We start from the raw sequence: 20,097 nt of genomic DNA on the forward strand, positions 1-20,097 counted from the left end.
CCGGCAGCAACAGTACATATGCAACTTTAAAAGGGAGTAAAATTGCACTGGATAATTGGTTCCTTACAATGTGACTGATCCCACCACGTGGAGTCAGAACGTCCCGTACGGCAGTGGGTGCAAGATGATGTTATGACCTGTTCTGTGTGAGCGTGAATGTCTGTGTTTACATGCCTGTGAATTCTGTCCATGCCATGGCTGTTGTTGACAGTCTCTCTCTCTGTCCTGTCGGATGTCTGTCTCCCCCTCCTCCTCCCCCCCAACACCTACTATCTCTACAGGAGATTGCTGAAGGTGATCAGGTAGGAGTTCGCACTGCTAGGGAGGCGTCTCATTCTTCCTGTCTCTCTCTCTCTGTTCTATCTGTCAGCTTTGCTCCGTCTTCCATGCCTCTTTTATCCCCCCATAACAGAAAGCAAACAACCCAAGCCAACTAAGTAATCCCTCCTCCTACAGCTGGACGCAATCGTTTATAACCCCTCATTATGACTCAACCTGGACCATGTGATACTAAAAAACAAACTCTGATTGCGGCAACATTTTAATTGTGGCATCTTCCATTTTTGACCTCTGCTTACTGCACTTCAGTGTGGATGAGAGACTACCCCATGTTCTTTTGCTTTGTTTGGAAACTTTTAATTTCCTTTTCATTTGACTTCATGTCTGTGGTTAACGTCATTGTTCTTATGGATGCGTTCTGTGGCCAGTATGACGTATTCGGGAGGGTTGTGGTGGGGCGGGGGGGGTTTGCTGTCGTCGTCATTATTTGGGATAGACGTGTGCGGGAATACACAGGGTTCCGGGTGGATCCGGACCGTGTGTATCCCCTCTCTGTGTTGCAGGGATGTGGGATCCAGAGCAACCAGTCATTGCAGCTTCCCAGTCAGTCCTGCCTAGCTTGAGCTAACTCTAACACATGAATGATTTCTACTCTGTCTGGACGCGGTGACTGGTTGTTGGAGGCCGGGAGGGTTGGACAGAGGCACATGTCTATCCTGGGAGTGCTACTCAGTGCTTCTCATGGCTGGAACGCTTTTCTTTTTTGTTTGTATGTTGGATTGTTTCATTTTAGCTGTGTGTAACGGCCCATCTCTGTGTTCGTCTGTCGTTGCACAGAAGCAGAAGAACATCGCCGGGGCTCTGGCCTTCTGGATGGCTAACGCCTCTGAGCTGCTGAACTTCATCAAGCAGGACAAGGATCTGAGTCGCATCACGCTAGACGCACAGGATGTCCTCGCTCATCTGGTTCAGATGGCTTTCAAGTTAGTGCTTGCACGCACATGCACATTCATGCTTAAAAAACATTAGCTCTGTCAAAAAACCTATTAAGCTGTCAACATATAATTAAATATATATTAAAATGCTGTATAAAATGCTATATAAAATCTAAAATGTAATATAAAATACCAACTAGCATATATATATATATATATATATATATATATATATATAATGTGTGTGTATATATATGTATGTATGTGTAAATAAAATAAAAAAAGTAAAAACATTAAAAAACAATTGTTTAATTTATATATTTATGTACACTTAAACTTTAATTAAGTATTAAATTCTAATTTATATATACATAAATTTCAGCACTATTTCCATGTCATATAAACAGTATTGTATTTGGTCAGTGGTCAGTTACAGAAGTGATTTGTAAAATACATTTTACCTTGTTTATGCTGTGTTCCTGTAACCATTATCAGGTGGCAGGAAGTGCTGAATGTAAGGAATGTTCTGGGTCTGGCTTGTATTGGCTGAGCTGTAGTTTGGGTGTATGAGAAAGAGTTACGGTCCTGGGGCCGGTTTTCAGCACAAACAATGCGGTCGGAGGGCCTCCGTTTCATTAAGCACTGGAATGACCAGCTGAAACAACTGTGCTTTTGTGCGGGCCGTGCGGTTTGTGAAACGGCCAGGTCTCAGATTTACTGTGGGATTCTACAGGAAGTTCCTTTAGGCCCTTGCTGGTGGATAAATATGGACAATAAATAATGTGTCTTCCTGCAGGTACTTGGTGCATTGCCTGCAGTCAGATCTGAATAACTACATGCCAGCTTTCCTGGAAGATCCCGATGAACAGAACCCACAGAGGCCCAAGATAGGTGAGCAGAGACCCAAGCTCACTTTTTCAGATGCACAACCATAGATTTTTTTTGACCTGGCATGTATGAATATAAGTAGATAGGTACACTTGTGTTTAAAGGATGAAAAATATTTTGTCTTAGTTGGAAATGAATTGAAATAGTTGTGGGACCACCTAGTGGTGGTTTTGAAACTCAACAGCAGAAGTGCTCTGGCCAAAACAGTGATATTTCAGTTTCTTTACGGGAATTTACAGCTTCTTAAATTGTCTCTTATCTTGGTTATTGTAGACTAAGTAGGACAAATAGACAAACATGCCCACTTGACTAGAACAATGTCAACATCTTAAGCTACACAGTAAGCTTCCAGTTCTCTAGAAAACGGTTTCCCAACCCTTTTCACAAGGGAACCTATTTTTAAATGTGAGGCACATCAGGGACCACCCATAAAAAACATTAGATTAAACTGAAATATAAAAAAAACATGCATTTAATAAATAATTGTCCCAGCTAATAGCAATAGCTCCTTAACATTGCACCATTTTAATTGCAAATAAAATAAATATACGAATGATGGTACCTTTTCTGTTTATACTGCATTAAAAAGCCCTGAATTTTGCCACAGACGACGTTCTGCACACTCTGACGGGCGCCATGTCCCTTCTGCGGCGGTGCCGAGTCAACGCGGCCCTCACCATCCAGCTGTTCTCGCAGCTCTTTCACTTCATCAATATGTGGCTCTTTAACAAGCTGGTGACGGAGGCCGACTCGGGCCTGTGCTCACACTACTGGGGTGCCATCCTACGACAGCAGCTCAGCCATATTGAGGCATGGGCTGAAAAACAGGGATTGGAGCTGGCTGCAGACTGTCACCTCAGCCGCATAGTCCAGGTACCACACACAAATATATGTACTGTTATACTTGCACTTATCAAGACCTTCTGTAGAGTTGCATTTTTATTTATGAATTATTTTTTTTTATTGCTGTTTTTAATTAAGCTATTATAAGTTAGTTTAAACTAGTTATGTTTACTGCACCCGAACCCAAACCATTACAGACACATTTTGTCATTTTTAGACATTAAACAAGACATTATCTGGACCAAATGGTTTTTTTTATTTTTTTTTTTTTTACTATATTTGACAGCATTTTCATAAATTGCATTTCTATAGACCAGTGGTTCCCAAACTTTTTAGAATGGTGGCATTTAACGTCCTTCTGCGTACCCCCTTTCTTCAACTTAGACTGCAGTCACAACTTTTCCATTAAGGGACAATATTTGCCCCCTTAAATTGATTTTCAGGTGTATTTTTTTACCTACATAAAGGTAATGTTTTTCTAACCCTATTAAATGTATGTCATGTTGTGTCAAATTCTGAAAATTCCATTAATTTAATGATACATTTAATAAATGAAGCAATAAATTAAACTAAATCAATAATTTAAATCAAATGAAATGAGTATCAACAAAATCCATCTTTGCACTGCAGTGGCACAAACAGCATCTAGATGTATTTACACACTGTTTATTGTTGCTAAGAGGTGGCCTGAATGCAATTACAATGGCATAAATAATGTTATGAGATAATGTTTTAAATAAAAAATGTTGCTTTGACCGCAAAAGATGAGGTAATTTGATTGGATGTCATGTATTTGACTTGTTACAGTGCTACCATTTTCCCGTTTTTACACTAGGTGCTGCATTTTGCCTGTTAGAAATACATGCTGGGTTTTAATGTTATTTTAAGGTGGGGTAGAATTAAATGAACAGCAAAACTCAGTATTTTGTTTGCGTACCCCCTCTGTCACCTCACGTATCGCAGTTTGGGAACCACTGCTATAAACTAAACCTAATCCTAAAACACAATCGAGACATGAATTGCCCCATTTATGAACCTTTTTTCTTGTGGGCACATCCACATAACAAGCTCTTTCTATTCTTTTGCAAACATTTACCCCCACAGCATCAGCAAAACATGCATGTACATGCACAACAGGATTATTATCCCTTGAGCTGTTTTGAGTGGCTTTCTTATGGCTTAGTCTGTTGTGTAAATAATGATTGTTTTTTTATAAGATGGAGGAACATCATGTGTCATTTCTAAAAATGTGACCTTAGGTTATGTTGCCTGTTCATGCTTTCACTAATCTTTTGTGTTCCAGTGTAGGGGTAGTTGATAATTAACAAAGGCAACTTCCCAACATCAAGATTTTAGCTTAAGATGTGCAAGAATGTATAAGAGAAATTGTATGTTTAATGTGTTATGTTTTTGACAGTTTTTCATAACCAGATTTTGAAAGTTCACTTGAATTCTCTTGCAGTGTGACAGTGGATTTCTTTTAGAAGTACAAATATTTTAATTCAATCATGATACCATGGAAGTGCTGTTTTAAATGTGTCATTGTTGTCAAATGACAAATAGTGATTTAAAAAAAAAAAAATTACAGCAAATTTAGTGCAAACATATGATTGTATGTTTTTTAAAGTATGCAGAGACAATTTACAATACTAAAAATACAGATTATTATTATTATTTATTTTTATTGAAATATTTTTTAATTTAATATATTTCATTTCATTAACATTTTTTAAATATATATTTATTTTATTTTATTCATATTTTCTAATATAAACAATTTTAATATAGATTTGTCCATCTAACACCCTAATGCATAGACTATGTTCTGTCTTAGAGGGAACATTGGTATAGTGACTACTAGGTGATATTCTGGTTTGACTGAAAGTTGTACTTGTCCTGAAAGGTTTAAAAACCACTGTCCTAATTAGATGACTGACCCTCTGTCTCTCTAGGCAACGACCCTCCTCACCATGGACAAGTACTCCATGCAAGACGTGCAGAACATAAACAACACCTGCTTCAAGCTCAACTCTTTGCAGCTCAACGCTCTGCTGAGTAACTACCACTGCGCTCCCGATGAACCCTACATTCCTCCTGTAAGTGAACTGTCTCATTTGGGATGTGTAGTCCTGGTCTGATGACATGTGTCCTTTTTGAGATAAACCGAACCAGATGTACAGCTTTTACAGTAGCTCTGCTTCAACCTCAGGGATTCTCATAAAATGACCTTCTTGTTTGATTGAAATATCACACTTGTTACTGTAAAAGGTGCTGTAACTGATGTTAGCCATTCTGGAACCTGCACCGTATTTTTCCAAAACTCACTTTACAAAGATATACAACATTGGATGGAGGAGAAGAGCAGCAGCACGTCACATTTTGCTTGAGTTCTTATGTAACATCATGATCATTGTCCTCTTCATGCCCACAGGAGCTGATCGATCACGTGGTGGCTGTGGCCGAGAACACGGCGGACGAACTGGCCCGAAGCGATGGGCGGGAAGTACAGCTGGAAGAGGACCCTGACCTCCAGCTGCCTTTCCTACTGCCCGAGGACGGCTACTCGTGCGATGTGGTGCGGAACATACCCAACGGATTCCAAGAGTTCCTAGAGCCGCTTTGCCAGAGAGGTAGAGATAATAAACAGACTGCTGCGACTCACTAAATGAGTTTCACAGTGTTTTATGTCAATTGTGGTGTGCACAATGAATATTAGGTGGATGGTGAATCAGTGGTTGTTGCGTTTGTTTGTTTAAGGCTGACGCGATGTCAATGGAATGTGGTTTGTTAAGGTCCTGTAGAAAAGTCTGTTTGCTGCCATTCCTATCAGTATTTGTTTTTTGCAAGAGAGGGAGAGTGTGTGTGTGTTTTTACAGGTGTGTGACAAAGACAGTGAGAGACCAGTGGATTTCAAGTTTACATTTGGTGGATATGTTCTGATCTGCTTGTTCTCCTCCAGGTTTCTGTAGATTGATCCCTCATCCACGCTCTCCGGGAACTTGGACCATCTATTTCGAAGGAGCCGATTGCGACAGTCATTTCTCAGCTGACACATCAGAACTGGTAAGTTATAATGCCATTTGGGTGAATAAATGGATAGATGGGTAGATGAGTATATGGATGGATGGATGGGTAGATGAGTAGATTGACAGATAGGTTGATAGTAGATAGATGGGTTGATGGGTAAATAGATAAATGGAAAGGTGGCTGGATGGATGAGTAGATGGATAGATGGGTTGAAGAGTAGATAGATAGATAGATAGATAGATAAATAACGGCAAGGAATGTCTTATGTCAGTTGCTAGTGTGTTCTGTCAGACTTACATTCACTTAGATTCCAGCCAACACCAATTACACCACAGAGGCCAATATTTGACCATAGGACTGGCTGTAAATAATATCCTTCTCCTTACCCTGAACACGCAAAGCCCTTAATTACTCCTCCTTCCCTGTAATTAGTCTGTTTTTTACGGTCTCTCGTATTTTTACGTAAGAGGATTTTTTTACATAATGTCATATTTTTTATTTACTTATTTTTACATAATGTTGGTCTGCCCCACATTAGACCAAGCTGGAGCTCGGAGCACGTTTAAATACCACACAGAAAACTGATGAACGCAGCTTGGTCGTGTACCAGACCAACCCACCCACATCCCTTTCTTACAGCCGTCCCAGGACCAATTCTTAGCTTAAAACTCACACATTGTAAATGTGAGATTGACCTGAAAATCAAAATTGATTGCCATTCCTGATCTTACTGTACATGATTCATCACACATTATTTTGAAAGCTAAAAGATGTTTATAATCAAGACATCTTGGCCCAGAAAAAATGTTAAACCAATAGCAAAATAGTTATTCAGACACTGTTTTAGGCAACTGTTGTAGCTGATAGCTGCCTTTCTAAACTCTTGCCAATATATTGTTTATGTATGTATCCTGGTCCACATTATTATTAATAATAATTATATAATAATTATATAATAATAATAATTAATATTATTAATAATAATGTGGACCCCCCCCCCCTATTTTTCTGCATTGAATGTTCTTTCACTCAGAAACATTATAGAAGTAAAATACACTATTTTTTGACACTTTTTAAAAACATGCTGTCCCAGATAATCTTTTTGATGACAGCATGCTAAAGACACTTGCCCTCTTACCTTTTGCATGCAGGGAGTTTTCTTTTTTCCCCAACCAATTAAACCAATTCTGCCCCCACCCCAAGCTGTTCTCAACAATGTGGATGGGTAACATAGCTGAAGTTCCCTGTACAATGAATGTGTGCCATGTGCAGCATTTACAGCGTTTACGCAGTGAGGCTCTCTAAAGGAAAGGCTGTGGCACCGTGCCTCTGTGGGAAGCTGGTCTTTCTCCCAGGCCCGGCCTGTGCATAAGCGAGTCTACTGAGGCCTGATGCACTCTGGAGCCGACGCATGTGGCTTTCATTCTTGACTCGTCTCCAGAGCCCGCCGTTTCGCTCTGCGGTCGGCTGTGCTCTGAGAACCAGCAGTGGCAGAACCTCCCTAATTCTCCCTCCTCCTCCTCCTCTTAGCTCAGTTTGCTCTAGGAACGGCCACCAGAAACAGCTCGCAGAAGCAGTGTGGACCTTAAGCTGAAGATACAGTACTTTTCACAAGTAAACTCACCTGTCTTCTCTCTCCACAGCCAATGCGGAAGGAACCGGAAATTGTGACCGTGACTTTGAAGAAACACAATGGGATGGGCCTTAGTATTGTGGCAGCCAAGGTAAGAGACAGTTATTTTATTTCTTTTTGGGGGTGTATAATATTGCCCCACTTTCAATTTCTTCCTCTTGCAGGGGTCTTAGTGCTGTAGCAGGGATTAAATTATCTAAATCCTTGAGAAGGGCATTTGGTTTTGGCTCTGATCTAGGTCCGATAGCATTTTGATGCAGTTTTAAGAGGTTTTGAGAAACCATTTTGGTTCCTGAGGTTGGTAGCTGAGTGGGCAGTAAAGGTGTGGCATAGTTTGCCAGGCTCAGATCATAACAGACGGTCCAAACAGGCATGTGCTTTTGAAAGGACACATTTGATTTGGTTCAGTCACAAGCTGGTCTGTGTGCTTGACAAACATTCAAATTCAAAGCAAAGTCATAAGCAAATCATTTCTGTTTCCGTGTCTGACAGAGCGTTGTTCTAGTCTGCTGCTTTCAGCAGAAGGAAATGTCTTTTGGGTCGTCACAACTTTCACAAAATGCAATTGTTTGTTTGAGTTTATGGCACAGTGTTCTGGCATGTTTCCACCAGTTGCTCTCGTCAGCATAGAAAGATCAGTTTCGATGTCAACATTGCATGTAAAGTTTTGTTTATACTCTAAACTCTTATTAGTAATGACTGCTATATGCAGTTAGACCACGAACCAGTTACTGCGCAAGTAAATGTTCATTTTTCTTAGTGGGTTTTATGGAACAGACAGTTGCAGTTCAGTAGGCTGTTTCACCACTTTGGTGGACAGAAGAACCTTTTTTCCCCACCAGATGTGCGTCAGGTTCAGGGGAGGTGGAGAAGGGGGCTAACAGGAACTGTTTATTTTCATAGCAAAGCCTCCCCTTTACTGCTTCTATTTTCATCTCTTAGTGTCTCTGAGGAAGCATGAAGTTTGGTAGAGGTAGACTGGAGGAAAAGAAGGGAGGGAAGGAGTGAAAAATGGGAGGAGAAGGAAAGGAGGAGTGAATAAGGGGTGTAAGGCACGCTCAGGGACAAAGGGGAGGATCTAAAGAGGAGAGACGGTTTGTCCCGGTGTGAAGCTAGCTGGGACGCAGCTGGGAGCAGCGTTAAAACTTCACCTAACTGTTAGTGAGTTGTGGGAGTTTCTCTTGCATAACAGTCTGGATGTGGTATTTCCTACACTGGCTTCAGATATTTGCATATGGTGTTTAAAATGTAGCCCAGGAGTCGCTCCTCAGTAGACCTGCCTGCTTTGAAAGAGTTGGATAAGTTTTCCTGGACCGCTATTAGTTGATTCCTCAGTTCAGTCTCGACTCCGGAGAGGAGGGCAGTACCATGTGGTTCTCTGTGGTCGGGAGGAAGGAGCCGGTAAGAAACCACTTGACATGGAGCGTGTGTCTCTTTTTTTTAATGTGGGAGAGTGAGCAAGTAAACGCTGAGAGATTAATAGTGTATTAAAAAGACATCAGAGTGTTTTTAGTTTGTTTATAGTTTGCCGTCACTTCCTGTGACACTTCACAGTAAGGTTCAATTTCATAACATTATTTAAATGCATTGGGGATCATGAATTACAAATGAACAAATGTTCATTAATCTTGGTTAATTTTTAATTCATAATAATTCATAATTAGTTTATTATAAATGCCAGATGAGACACTTTCACACATTAATTCCAGCGAATGTTATCAAGTGTTAGAAAGCAAGGTTTTGCTAATGTAAACAGAGTCATGCGACCAGACTGCACAAACATGCACATACACGTTGTACAGGTGGTAAATTTTCTCTTATAGGCTCTCGCCACACATTTAAAACTAAATCGGTTTATGTACAAAAACACTCGTAAAAGCAAATGTTACAGTTTTGTAGAAAGGTGCATATCTCCATTTCATTCTGTTCATTTGAGATAACTTTGTACTGTGCATTTCTACTTTTTTAACCTCAGATGTGCGTGGTTGAGCACAGCGGTATCTTGTAATCAGGGTCACGGGGATAATGATTACAAGCTCTGAACATTGAGTTCCCCGTTATGTATCCCAGTATTAGTGACTCATCACTTGTTGCAAACAATCCAGTGGGGTCGGTCCAGCTGGATGGCCGTGCTACCATTGCAGGGCTTGATTTTCTCAGGCTGCAGATGTTTGTGCGATAACAGCTCTTTTGGGATGGTGTTGAGTTTCAGGGGAAAGAACAAGGGAAATCCTGACCTCCGTACTTCACACTGATGAGTGGCTACCTGACATTTTCCCACTGAATTTTGCTTCGGCACCAAAATAAGTTGTTTCCACAAGAATCAAAGCCTCCTGGAACACTCTTTTTTTTATTGCAGAACCCAACTTCTCAAAGCAAAACTCGATTTTTTTTTTTGTTTGTTTGTGTAATTGATTTGTAGCACAATAGCTCACTGACTTCCTTCTCTGTGGGCTTCTTGATCTCATGTATGACAACAATGGAAGGATGTGTGACTCCCTTACGCGAGCCTGAATTTCCTGAGGACTCTTGAGAGTGGAGAACAGAGTGTGAGCCGAACATGGTGTTTTCTTGAACGTTGTGTCTCCTAATCTTTTATTAATCTGAACTGATATAAAGTGAAACCATTGTGACACTTTGTTTTAGATCACAGGTTCAAAAGAGAACAAGACTTTTGACTATAAGGATTTAGGACTTCGTGTTCACTTTCTAGTGGCTAGGGGTGGGATCTTTTGACAGGTGTGTGTGCAGACTCTACTCAAGAACTAGTTTACTTCAGTCCTGAGGCAAAATGAAACCTGACAAGCCCCTACAATTGTCCAAATAGAGATGCTTCAAACTGTCAGATTGCGTTCATCAAGATGTGACATTTCATACTTTGACAGAGATAACAGAAGGGATGAGTCAGGAATTGTGACCCATTGGAAGACTATCTTCCATTTAAAAGTTTGCAGATGTGTCGTCCAGGAAGGAACTGTTTTAGTACATGAGAGGACTACAAGTCAGTTAGTTAGTAAAACTTCAAGACATTGTTATGTTTGAAGCAAAGGATGTCAAGCTTGCACGTAAAACCAAACCCTCAAATTAAGCTATGACTCATGTCTTGGACATAATTCTGTCCCTTTACAGCAAAATATTCAGAGGAGAGACGTTTCCTTTGTGTCCAGAAATGGAGCTGTCTTCTAAACGCACCACCAGAGGACCATGAAGGAAGACAGACTTCTTTGTTTGGTCTTTCTTAACTGAAGCAAGTAGCCCAAGAGTCTGCAGATCATTAGAGCCAGAATGGAGGCCACTCAGACGTGATGAAGTTCGTCGGCTGAAAGCAGCTCATTATTGAAAGCCTCTTGTGTTAGTCATGATATTTTGCACCCACCATTAGCCGACAGCCTGAGCAGTCCATCTGTCTTCCATCCGTCTAGACGTGACAGTAAGGACAGGCTACGTTCAGGAGCGAACTACTGTCCCGGCTGCTTTTTTTTTTTTTTTTTTTTTCTAGAGTGCTGTGTTTGTTGTGGGTGATTAATCGGGGCAGGAAATTATGTGGCGGGTCAAGTTTCAGTGAATGGATGTATTTTTTGTTTTTCTAGTGCACCATGGACTCCACCATCTCTGTCAGAGGTCAGGCACTGCCTTGACTCCCTGGGGCTGTTAACAAATTACACTCAGCCATTTATGTCTACACGTGCAGCTCCCTGAAGACTTGATTTGCCAATCACATCCACAACCATAAACCTTAAACAGGAAGCTCTGCGTTTGGGGTACGGTCTCCAGATAGTACGCCACGAGTGTTTTGAAACTGAAGAGGGGGGAGCACGAGGACTGAAGTTCAATTCTACCTCTGTTGCAAGGCACTCGTCTTGCCTAAGCTGGGCTTCCAATTTCCTGTATTTGCAATGGCAGGTTTGGGAAGCTTTTCCGTAGACAGGAAGCGTCAGGGTGGGACCAAGAAGCTGTACACTTTGTTTGCTTGCTGCATGTGGTTTTAGGACCATCAAAGAGAGCTGGAATTCTGTGGTTTGAGCATCTGCTCAAAGTACTGTTATCAGCGAACACCTCCAGACTTCAACACTTTCCTGTTAATGTCTGATGTCTGCACTGCAGATGCAAGCGTTTTTATGCATGCCCGACTATGCCAGACAACCGCTTGTGGTGTAAATGTGTCTTTTTGTGGTATACCGTTGTGTGTGAAGAAGTACTTGTTGCTAATGCTAGGCCCCAAGCAAACAGACTCAGTTTGTCCCCAAGTTTACTGACCTTTACCCTCTGACACACTGAAACACAAATAAACTGCTGCTGTGAATAACGGTTTCTGTTTTTGCTTACAAGGGGTTTAGCACCTGTAAAATATTATTTACAACATGAAGTGTTCACGTTCACATTTGGATATGCCGAGATGTCTACTAGCTGCACAGTTACATTGTACTTACTAAAATAAGTACTGAGGAATATTAATTAACTACATGAACTTACTGTAGGGTTAGGGTTTGGTTTGGGGTTAGTTTCTTGTAATTATGTGTTATTTACTGTTATTACTATAGTAAGTACATGAAGTAACGTGTAACTACGTCACCCTAAAATAAAGTGTTACCTCATTTTTTTTTGAGCTGAAAGAGGAGCACAAAAACAACCACACCTAGAATACAATCCCACAACACACGCTCTGCAACATGCACACTTATGCAAGGGTGTTGAACTCGCGCATGAGGCGTGGTTCTGTGTTGTTTTGAGTAACAGCTGACATCTTAATTCTGATCGAATGGTGATTAAAAGTTAATTTATTAAATATGAGCTATCTGGTAGTCATTCTATCATTCTATCTATCTGTCTGTCTGTCATTCTTTGTACCTATCTATCTGTCTATCTATCTATCTATCATGCCATCGTTGTTCTATAGTTCTATCACTGCTCTATCATTCTGTCTGTAAGGCCTATAAACCTTCAGATATAAATCTTTTGAGGCCAATAAACATTCAACATTCAAAGTTTGCCTTGAAAGTTATGAATTTTAGTCAATTTTTTACTTCCTTTCATAAAATTTTTAATTGCAATTCTGCATCCATAGTTGACCTTAAAGAGAAAGTGCCCATGAAAGACAGCGTATGCTAGCGCCACCTTGCGGTAACACTGAGAATGCAACACATGTTTGTGTTTTGTTATGAATAAACATGTTAAATTAGATTTTGTACTTGTGTACTTGCCTAGAGTATGCTTTGAGTACTCTACTAACGATTTGTCAAAAGAAAAAATCTTCGGAAGAGAGCTCAATAAATTTGACAAAATTCCCAATAGAAACATTTCAAACATCCTCTTCTGTTGCTGAGGTTTACATTCTAGTGACAAAGAAGTCTCTTTTAGAAAGAACAGAGCCCTATTCTAAGTTGAATTTACTTCTTTTGGCCTTCTATTAAACAGTAATGAACTCTGTGCCAGTATCTCCTCACTTGTTGTTTTAAAAACAGTAGCAATTAGTTCTCTTGTTAACATGCATCTGTTTTTTATCAGTGGCTTTTATAGACGTTACTCCATTTCATGCTCTGCGTGCCAGGGTTTCCAGCTTTGATCAAAGCAAGTTTAACGCAAGTTTCTTGAGGATAGGTCAGCTCATTTGCTCTCCCGCTGGGCCTGCGCTCCTGTCCTGTCCTGCATCAGTCGTGTTCAGAAGGCATGCAAACCACCCCGCCTCAGAACTCAAGCTTAGGGCTTCTCATATGTCTCTCACCGCAGGTTCACTCTTTAATGTGGAGAGACTGGTTTTTGAACGGTTGTTTCTCATCACAGCATAATACATACTTTCAAAGTCTAATCAGAAAGCTTTTGAGCTTTGCCAGGCGACGTATCTCCCTCAGGACTCAGACAAGTTGAGACCTTACAGCAGATGAGAAGCTGCTCACCTGCACAACATTGGCATATCTGTATTTCAGCTTTCTTGTTGATAACAGTAGGGATGGGCGATATGGCTAAAAAATTATATCTCTGTATTTTTTACAATATAAATCGGTATTTTCTGCATTTCTCTATTTAGATTAAAAAAATTATGTATTTATTTATTTATTTATTTATTTTTTAAAAAACTGTTATTTCATAGTCCTGCCCAGTCTTGTCCTACAAACAATGTTCATGTTCAAATATTTTATCAAAATGTATATTTCAGTCAGAATTATTGCACATGCGCGGCGGTGCTCATTCACTGAAGTCTGTGAAGTTTAGTGGAAAATCGCTTGCAGAAGGCTCGTCCAGTTCTGACAGTAAAATGGAAATATTTGCATGACTTTCTAACATGGAGAACAGCATGTGTTAACTATATATTAGTTATTCTTAAGTCCTTAAAGGGTTAGTTCACCCAAAAATGAAAATTCTGTCATTAATTACTCACTCTCATGTCATTCCAAACCCGTAAGACCTTTTTTCATCTTCGGAACACAAACAGATATTTTTGATGAAATCCGAGAGCTTTCTGACTCCTGCATAGACTGCATTTTAACCACCACTGTCAAAGCCCAGAAAGGTACTAAAGACATTGTTAAAATAGTCCACGTGACTACAGTGGTTTAACCTTAATATTATGAAGCGACGAGAATACTTTCTGTGCGCAGAAACAAAACAAAAATAACAACTTTATTTAACATATACAATCTATACATATATAACATATTGAGCTACAACATACAGAAGTCGTTAAGTCTCTATAGTTAGAGACATCACAAAGTGCAAAAATTTAGAGACGTCACAAAGTGGAGCTCACTCTGTCCTCCACTATTTTTCAGATGTGCTTGTATCAAACTACTGTGTATCGATTTAAATTGTATTGCCTTATTCTATATGGTTTATTAAAAAAAAAAAAATATCGATATATCGTACAAACTTGATATACCATCCAGCCCTAGCACTCAGTTTCCAATGTTGCATTAGATATTATGTTGCAGGCCTTGATGCCCTTTGTAAAACGGCATATGCAGAATTTCTGGCTAATTGTAGTGTTACCATTTATTAGACCAGTAATTTAATTACCTCCTTAGCATCCTTTGCCTCCTAGCAATGTGGTTTGCTAAATGTTTGCACTTTGTGATGTCTCTAACTATTTAAATGGTAGCTTAACAACTTCAATCATCAGTATGTTGTAGCTTGGGTATACTACAGTTTTAAGCAGTCTTCCAACACTTGGTTTGCATTCCCGCCGATGCTTTGGAAAACCCCCATCCTGTTGTTGTGTGTACTCCCTATGAGGAGGAGCCATTGTCCAGGATCATATCACATCACACCCATAACATACAGGAAAGAAGTTACTTGTGCTATACTAAGGCAGAGCACATAGCGGTATGTTGTTTTTATTCATCCTGACCATAAGATGATTTATGATTTCTGATTGCATATTTTTTCCATTACTGTTTCCATTATTTCATTGCTTGTTCTAGACCGGTTTTGTAGCTATTTGATGGTGTTATTGGCAGTGTTATTTTAGTATCATTAAGATACTAATATGGCTTTTATTAATATTTTGAATGTTTTTTTTTCTTCTTCTTTAATTTTTATTTTAAAGTTTTAGTAATTTTGTTGTTTTTTGTTGTTGTTGTTTTTATCAATTTTTATGTATATGTATAGTTTTTATTTTTTATTTCTGTTTTTTAATACATCAACTTAAACTAAATTAAAATGGAAAATGTTCCTTTGGCAACTAGCTTACAAAATAATTGTTTTTTATATATTATTTCAGTTGATTTTTTTTTTTCTTTTTTTTTTTCAATTAATCTGTGGATAGTTTTATATTATAATAACCCTGTTTTTTGTGGTTATTTTATTTTCCTCATGTGATTTACATGCAAATTACTCGTCAATCTGTATTTGATTACCTCACCCTTGATTTAATGCAGCAGATTTTTCTTTGGAAGTTCATGGTTTTTCACTTTTTCAGACTGTACAAAAAATATTTTCATTATTAAAATTCACTTTGGCTGAGTGCTTTAGAACTGGCATGACCTCAATCATTTTTGGGGCCTGTTAGCACACAGTGCATGTTGATTCATATTTTTCTTATATTTGTGGGTAAGTCATGAAGATTAACTGAGATTTCTGGGTGATATTTGTGTGGTGTTCATGTTACGGGTGTGTTTGAATTGTAGGGTGTGTTTATGCCAGTGTAATGTGAGTGGGTTATGGGGGTCTGTGGCTAACATTGGCTTTATTTCAGAGGGCAGAATAAAAGACGTTGCTGTTTCCCAGGCAGATTTTGTTACTGGGTTTCCTGATCCATTGCTTCTGGTCAGCTTCGTTTAGGTTTTTAGTGCTTATGAGCAATGTAGTGCACATACCAATCAAATCAAGTGATAACCAAACCCTCTGAAAATGAGTTAACCAATCTGGTATGGTGGAGTTTTAAAGGAAGGAGTATAACATAATTATCTAATGAAACTATTTGAAGATACAGTATTTTTTAGTTCTTCAGAATGAGGCACCTAGTGCACCTAAACTTTACCAGTTTGGACCCAATAAGCATCAAACTCCATTTGACAGCCAGAACAGGTTTGGTTTAAGTGTTCCTGCTGAAGGTAGATTGTGATTTAATGTGACATTTGTGGGGTTTGAATCTTTTCAGAGAGGCTAAATTGTATGGTAAATGTAGGTGTTTTCCTCAAAACTCGTGGCGGTCCTGTATTGATCAGCATGGGTTTTTCATATATAGTGCTGAAGCCAGGGGGAAAAACAGTTCCAGCATGGTGGGAGTGTTGTAGACATGGGTGGTGTGCCATTTAGTAAATGGTTTATGACCATGAAAGCATCTTTTGGAGTGTGGCATGGACATTGGTGAACATCTGGCCTGGAATTTAGATGTAAATATTGTACTTTGGAAAGAGTTCATATCGGGCTGCTAAAACATAGAAGAGAAATGTTGATTTAAAGCAAGTTCTTTCCATTTTCCACAACAGAAGCAGCACAGTTATTTAGCACAATGTTTAGCCTGCTCTTTTAAGTACAATGAAAGTGAATGGGGACATGGATTGTCAAGCTTCCAGTAGTCCATTTGACTTGTGCACTATACTACCATTCAAAAGCTTGGGGTTGGTTAGATTTTTATTTTTTTTTGTTGTTGTTGTTTTTGTTTTTGCCCACCAAGTCTGCATTTATTTGATGAAACATACAGTAAAAAAACAGTAATATTGTGAAATATTATTACAATTTAAAAAAAACTTTTCTTTTTTTTTAATACATTTTAAAATGCAATTTATTCCTGTGATGTCAACGCCGAATTTTCAGCATCATTACCCCAGTCTTCAGTGTCACGTGATCCTTCAGAAATCATTCTAATATGCTGATTTGCTGCTTAAGAATCATTTAATGTAACAGTTGTGCTGCTCAATATTGTTGTGGACAATTTGCTGTGGTCAGACTTTGCTGTTATTAGTTTGTCAGGTGGAATGAGTATGAGCAGTTTGTGTTTCTGTATGAGAAAACAACTGAGATAGCTGGGAATTTAATAGAGACCTCTTATTTTTATAGCTAAATTTTAGCATGATCCCCCCAAAATAGAACCGCTGGCAGCAACCAGGGGATTTTGGGTACTTGCTTGCTCAAATAGCAAATCCAGCCATCGGAAAAAACAAATGTTACTAACTTAAAACCGCAGTCCTTAAGCAAACCCTTTTAAAGCTCATGTCACTGGTGCTCTGTCAGCTTGAAGCCTTGAACAGACCATTTAACTCCAGTTATGGAGCATTACGTGTTATAAATGTTATGACTAAGTGAGTGTTACAGATTGTGTGGTGTTACCATTTCAAGTGTACAGGAAGTACTTCAGTGAATGCATTGTTTTATCCTGAAATTAATTACTAGGTTTTATTTTGAACATTGCTTCTCAAGCATGCAATGGCATTTAGGTCGAGCTGATATCTCAATGGTTGCACAGTCCAGCAGCCAGATGGCCCATGTCAGATGATGACCTCTGACCTGGGATATAGGGTGAAGTACTCTGAGAGGGTTAAACATGGCTAGTTTGAACAAAAAGAAGCTCAGATCTGGTCTGAATTTATGAATGAGTTTATTTATGTGAATGTCTTCACTGCTGGCTCCAGATTTATAGTCTTTCATGAATGAACGCCTGGTTCCTTCGTCCAGCGGTTTCCACAGCAGAACTAGTGGAGCCTGTTAATAACATTTAGATCATTCTCAGAGTGCTAATAGACTGTTTTGCTCTTTGTTTTGTGTTTTTTAGGGTGCCGGACAGGACAAACTTGGTATTTACATCAAGTCTGTTGTCAAAGGAGGTGCGGCAGACATGGTGAGTTTGGTTTGGTTTATATTTTAATGTTCTTTATAGGCTAATGCAGATGCGGTGACCTCATTTCTTTTGAAACCACTAGCAGCTAGCATTGCTATTGATATTTCTCGTAATTAGTGTCATTAATATTGCGCTATTATTATAATAATTAGCACTAAACTTGGAATTAGGGATTTGTATTGAACTATGAAACTGTAAAATCTGTAAAAATCATACTTTTTTTTCTTCATAAAAAGTAAAGAGGTAGTTCAACTTTGCTGTTTTATGACTATTTGATTCTTTTGTTTTTGAATGTTTTTCTTCAGGATGGGCGTCTGGCTGCTGGAGATCAGTTGCTCAGCGTGGATGGACGAAGTTTGGTCGGTCTCTCGCAGGAGAGGTAATTCTGGAGCATTTAGACTTTTAATAATGATGTCTGTAGAATGGGATTTTAAAAAAATTGAAATGGACTTACAGGTAAAGCATGTAATATCCGGCTACATTGAAAAAAAACGTGCTTCTCAGTTAAATAAACAGGAGGGTTGCATTCTAAAACCATTTTATTACACCACATAAGCAAGGACTATCTTAATACACACAATTAATTGGCGTAAGATCAAAATGTGACGTCTCTCGGTTTTTAGAGCATGGAGTGCTCAGGCAAAAATGCCCCTGAAATTTAACATTTCAATAAGTGCCTATGTTTTTTGTTGATTTAATATTATCTGCAAGAGGAAAGTCTCATTATTAGGATTATTTAATGATTTTGCATGAAGAATTACATTTTTATACGCATTTACACAAATATGCACTCATTAAAATAAAAAATGCTCCTAAAGAGAGATGAATAATGACCCTTAATGGAGAAGTTCATTTCTGACACTGAGGTTTGTCGTGTAATTATCCTGGATTTAACTTGCAAGTGTTGTTATTCTTAGTTCAACATTTACAGCTCTAAAATTGTGCAGTACAAAGCACCTTTGTCAAAATGGGACAGGAAAATTGCGTTTATGTGTCTTGCATGTAGTTTTGAGATGGTTCCGCGGAATTGATGAAACTCTTAAATCTGTGGATTTGAGTTAAATGAGAAGCATATGGCTCGAAACAGTTGTGAATGGACACAACTTGAGTTGCCTTTGGGATTCGTTCCAGCGTCCATCTCTTTGAGGCATTTGTTTACAGTTAGCCTACAGCAAATCCAAACAGACATTCTATGAGATTAGTCTCTTCAATAATCTCTCATGGGACTGTGGGATTGCACATGAATGCTTTGAACATGAAATTCATTCATCATAGTTTGCTTTTTTACTCATAAGATGTCTCTGTTTTGTAGGGCGGCAGAATTGATGACACGAACAGGCTCGGTTGTAACGCTCGAGGTGGCCAAACAGGGAGCCATTTACCATGGGCTGGCCACGCTCCTCAACCAGCCGTCCCCCATGATGCCCCGCGGTAAGCACGTGCCGCATGACTGCAGCATGAATATTTATTCAAAGAGGACCTATTATGCTTTTTTACATTTTCAACTTTATTTAGTCTGTAATGTTGCTATTTGCACATGAAAAAGGTCTGCAAAGTTACAAAGTCCACTCCACAGGAAGTTTCTGAACTCCCTGAAACGCCTCAATTGTAGTCTTGAGTTTTCTTCTGGAAACTTGAACATCACAATATTCTCGCCCAATGGCATACACGGTTACAGTAAGGGGTGTGACAATTCCGAAACACGCTTGAAGCAATCAAAGCACACTAGGGTTGCCCTCGACTAAAGATTTTTCTAGTCGACTAGTAGTGATTTAAGCAAGTAGTCGACTAATCGCACGTGCAAACTAAGAAGCCATATAAATCATAATAATGAGCCTTTAATTTCCTATATATAATACATAGCCTAATAAGCGCTCAAGCACACGCATAAAGCTTTCCACAGCACACCAGCAAAAGTAATGATTATGAATAATTTTTTGATAATGTTTTCTGTGTTTTCGGCTGCAGAGATTAAGTCGACGATGCTGACTCGTCATCTCACGCCTATAGCATTTCATACAGATTACATAATCTGAGAATATTTGTTTTTCACTTGAATTGGTTGACAATCGCTTGACATTTCAAGCTTTCTATGGATACATTTCTCATGTCTGTGAGGCAAGTATACACTGAGTTTTGGTTTATTTTTTTGACGCGCTCAGGTTCACAGAGAACGAGACGGTAGAAAGCGTCTAAAAAAAAAATTTGTTTTTTGAACA

At 39.0% G+C, this 20,097-nt stretch overlaps 1 protein-coding gene and 1 long non-coding RNA gene across 25 annotated transcripts in view; both read left to right on the plus strand.

The window, feature by feature from the left end:
* Window positions 1-20,097, plus strand: part of afdna (afadin, adherens junction formation factor a) — a 122,950-nt gene that overhangs the window by 78,813 nt on the left and 24,040 nt on the right. For 16 of the 24 annotated variants that reach the window (XM_051875172.1, XM_051875157.1, XM_051875164.1 and 13 more), the window contains 11 exons: window positions 282-302; window positions 1,117-1,262; window positions 2,011-2,105; window positions 2,710-2,975; window positions 4,898-5,041; window positions 5,377-5,575; window positions 5,905-6,008; window positions 7,616-7,696; window positions 17,813-17,878; window positions 18,184-18,257; window positions 19,191-19,309. In XM_051875172.1, the coding sequence (XP_051731132.1) occupies window positions 282-302; window positions 1,117-1,262; window positions 2,011-2,105; window positions 2,710-2,975; window positions 4,898-5,041; window positions 5,377-5,575; window positions 5,905-6,008; window positions 7,616-7,696; window positions 17,813-17,878; window positions 18,184-18,257; window positions 19,191-19,309 (1,315 nt within the window). The remainder of the gene's footprint in view (window positions 1-281; window positions 303-1,116; window positions 1,263-2,010; window positions 2,106-2,709; window positions 2,976-4,897; window positions 5,042-5,376; window positions 5,576-5,904; window positions 6,009-7,615; window positions 7,697-17,812; window positions 17,879-18,183; window positions 18,258-19,190; window positions 19,310-20,097) is intronic. The other 8 variants (XM_051875182.1, XM_051875160.1, XM_051875161.1 and 5 more) reach the window with 1 other exon arrangement.
* Window positions 10,380-12,786, plus strand: LOC127502318 (uncharacterized). Its single transcript, XR_007926816.1, has 2 exons — window positions 10,380-10,956; window positions 11,196-12,786. It is a non-coding gene; the product is annotated as an uncharacterized LOC127502318 (long non-coding RNA).

The sequence above is a fragment of the Ctenopharyngodon idella genome, chromosome 20 (genome assembly GCF_019924925.1).
Source record: "Ctenopharyngodon idella isolate HZGC_01 chromosome 20, HZGC01, whole genome shotgun sequence".
Taxonomy (NCBI): domain Eukaryota; kingdom Metazoa; phylum Chordata; class Actinopteri; order Cypriniformes; family Xenocyprididae; genus Ctenopharyngodon; species Ctenopharyngodon idella.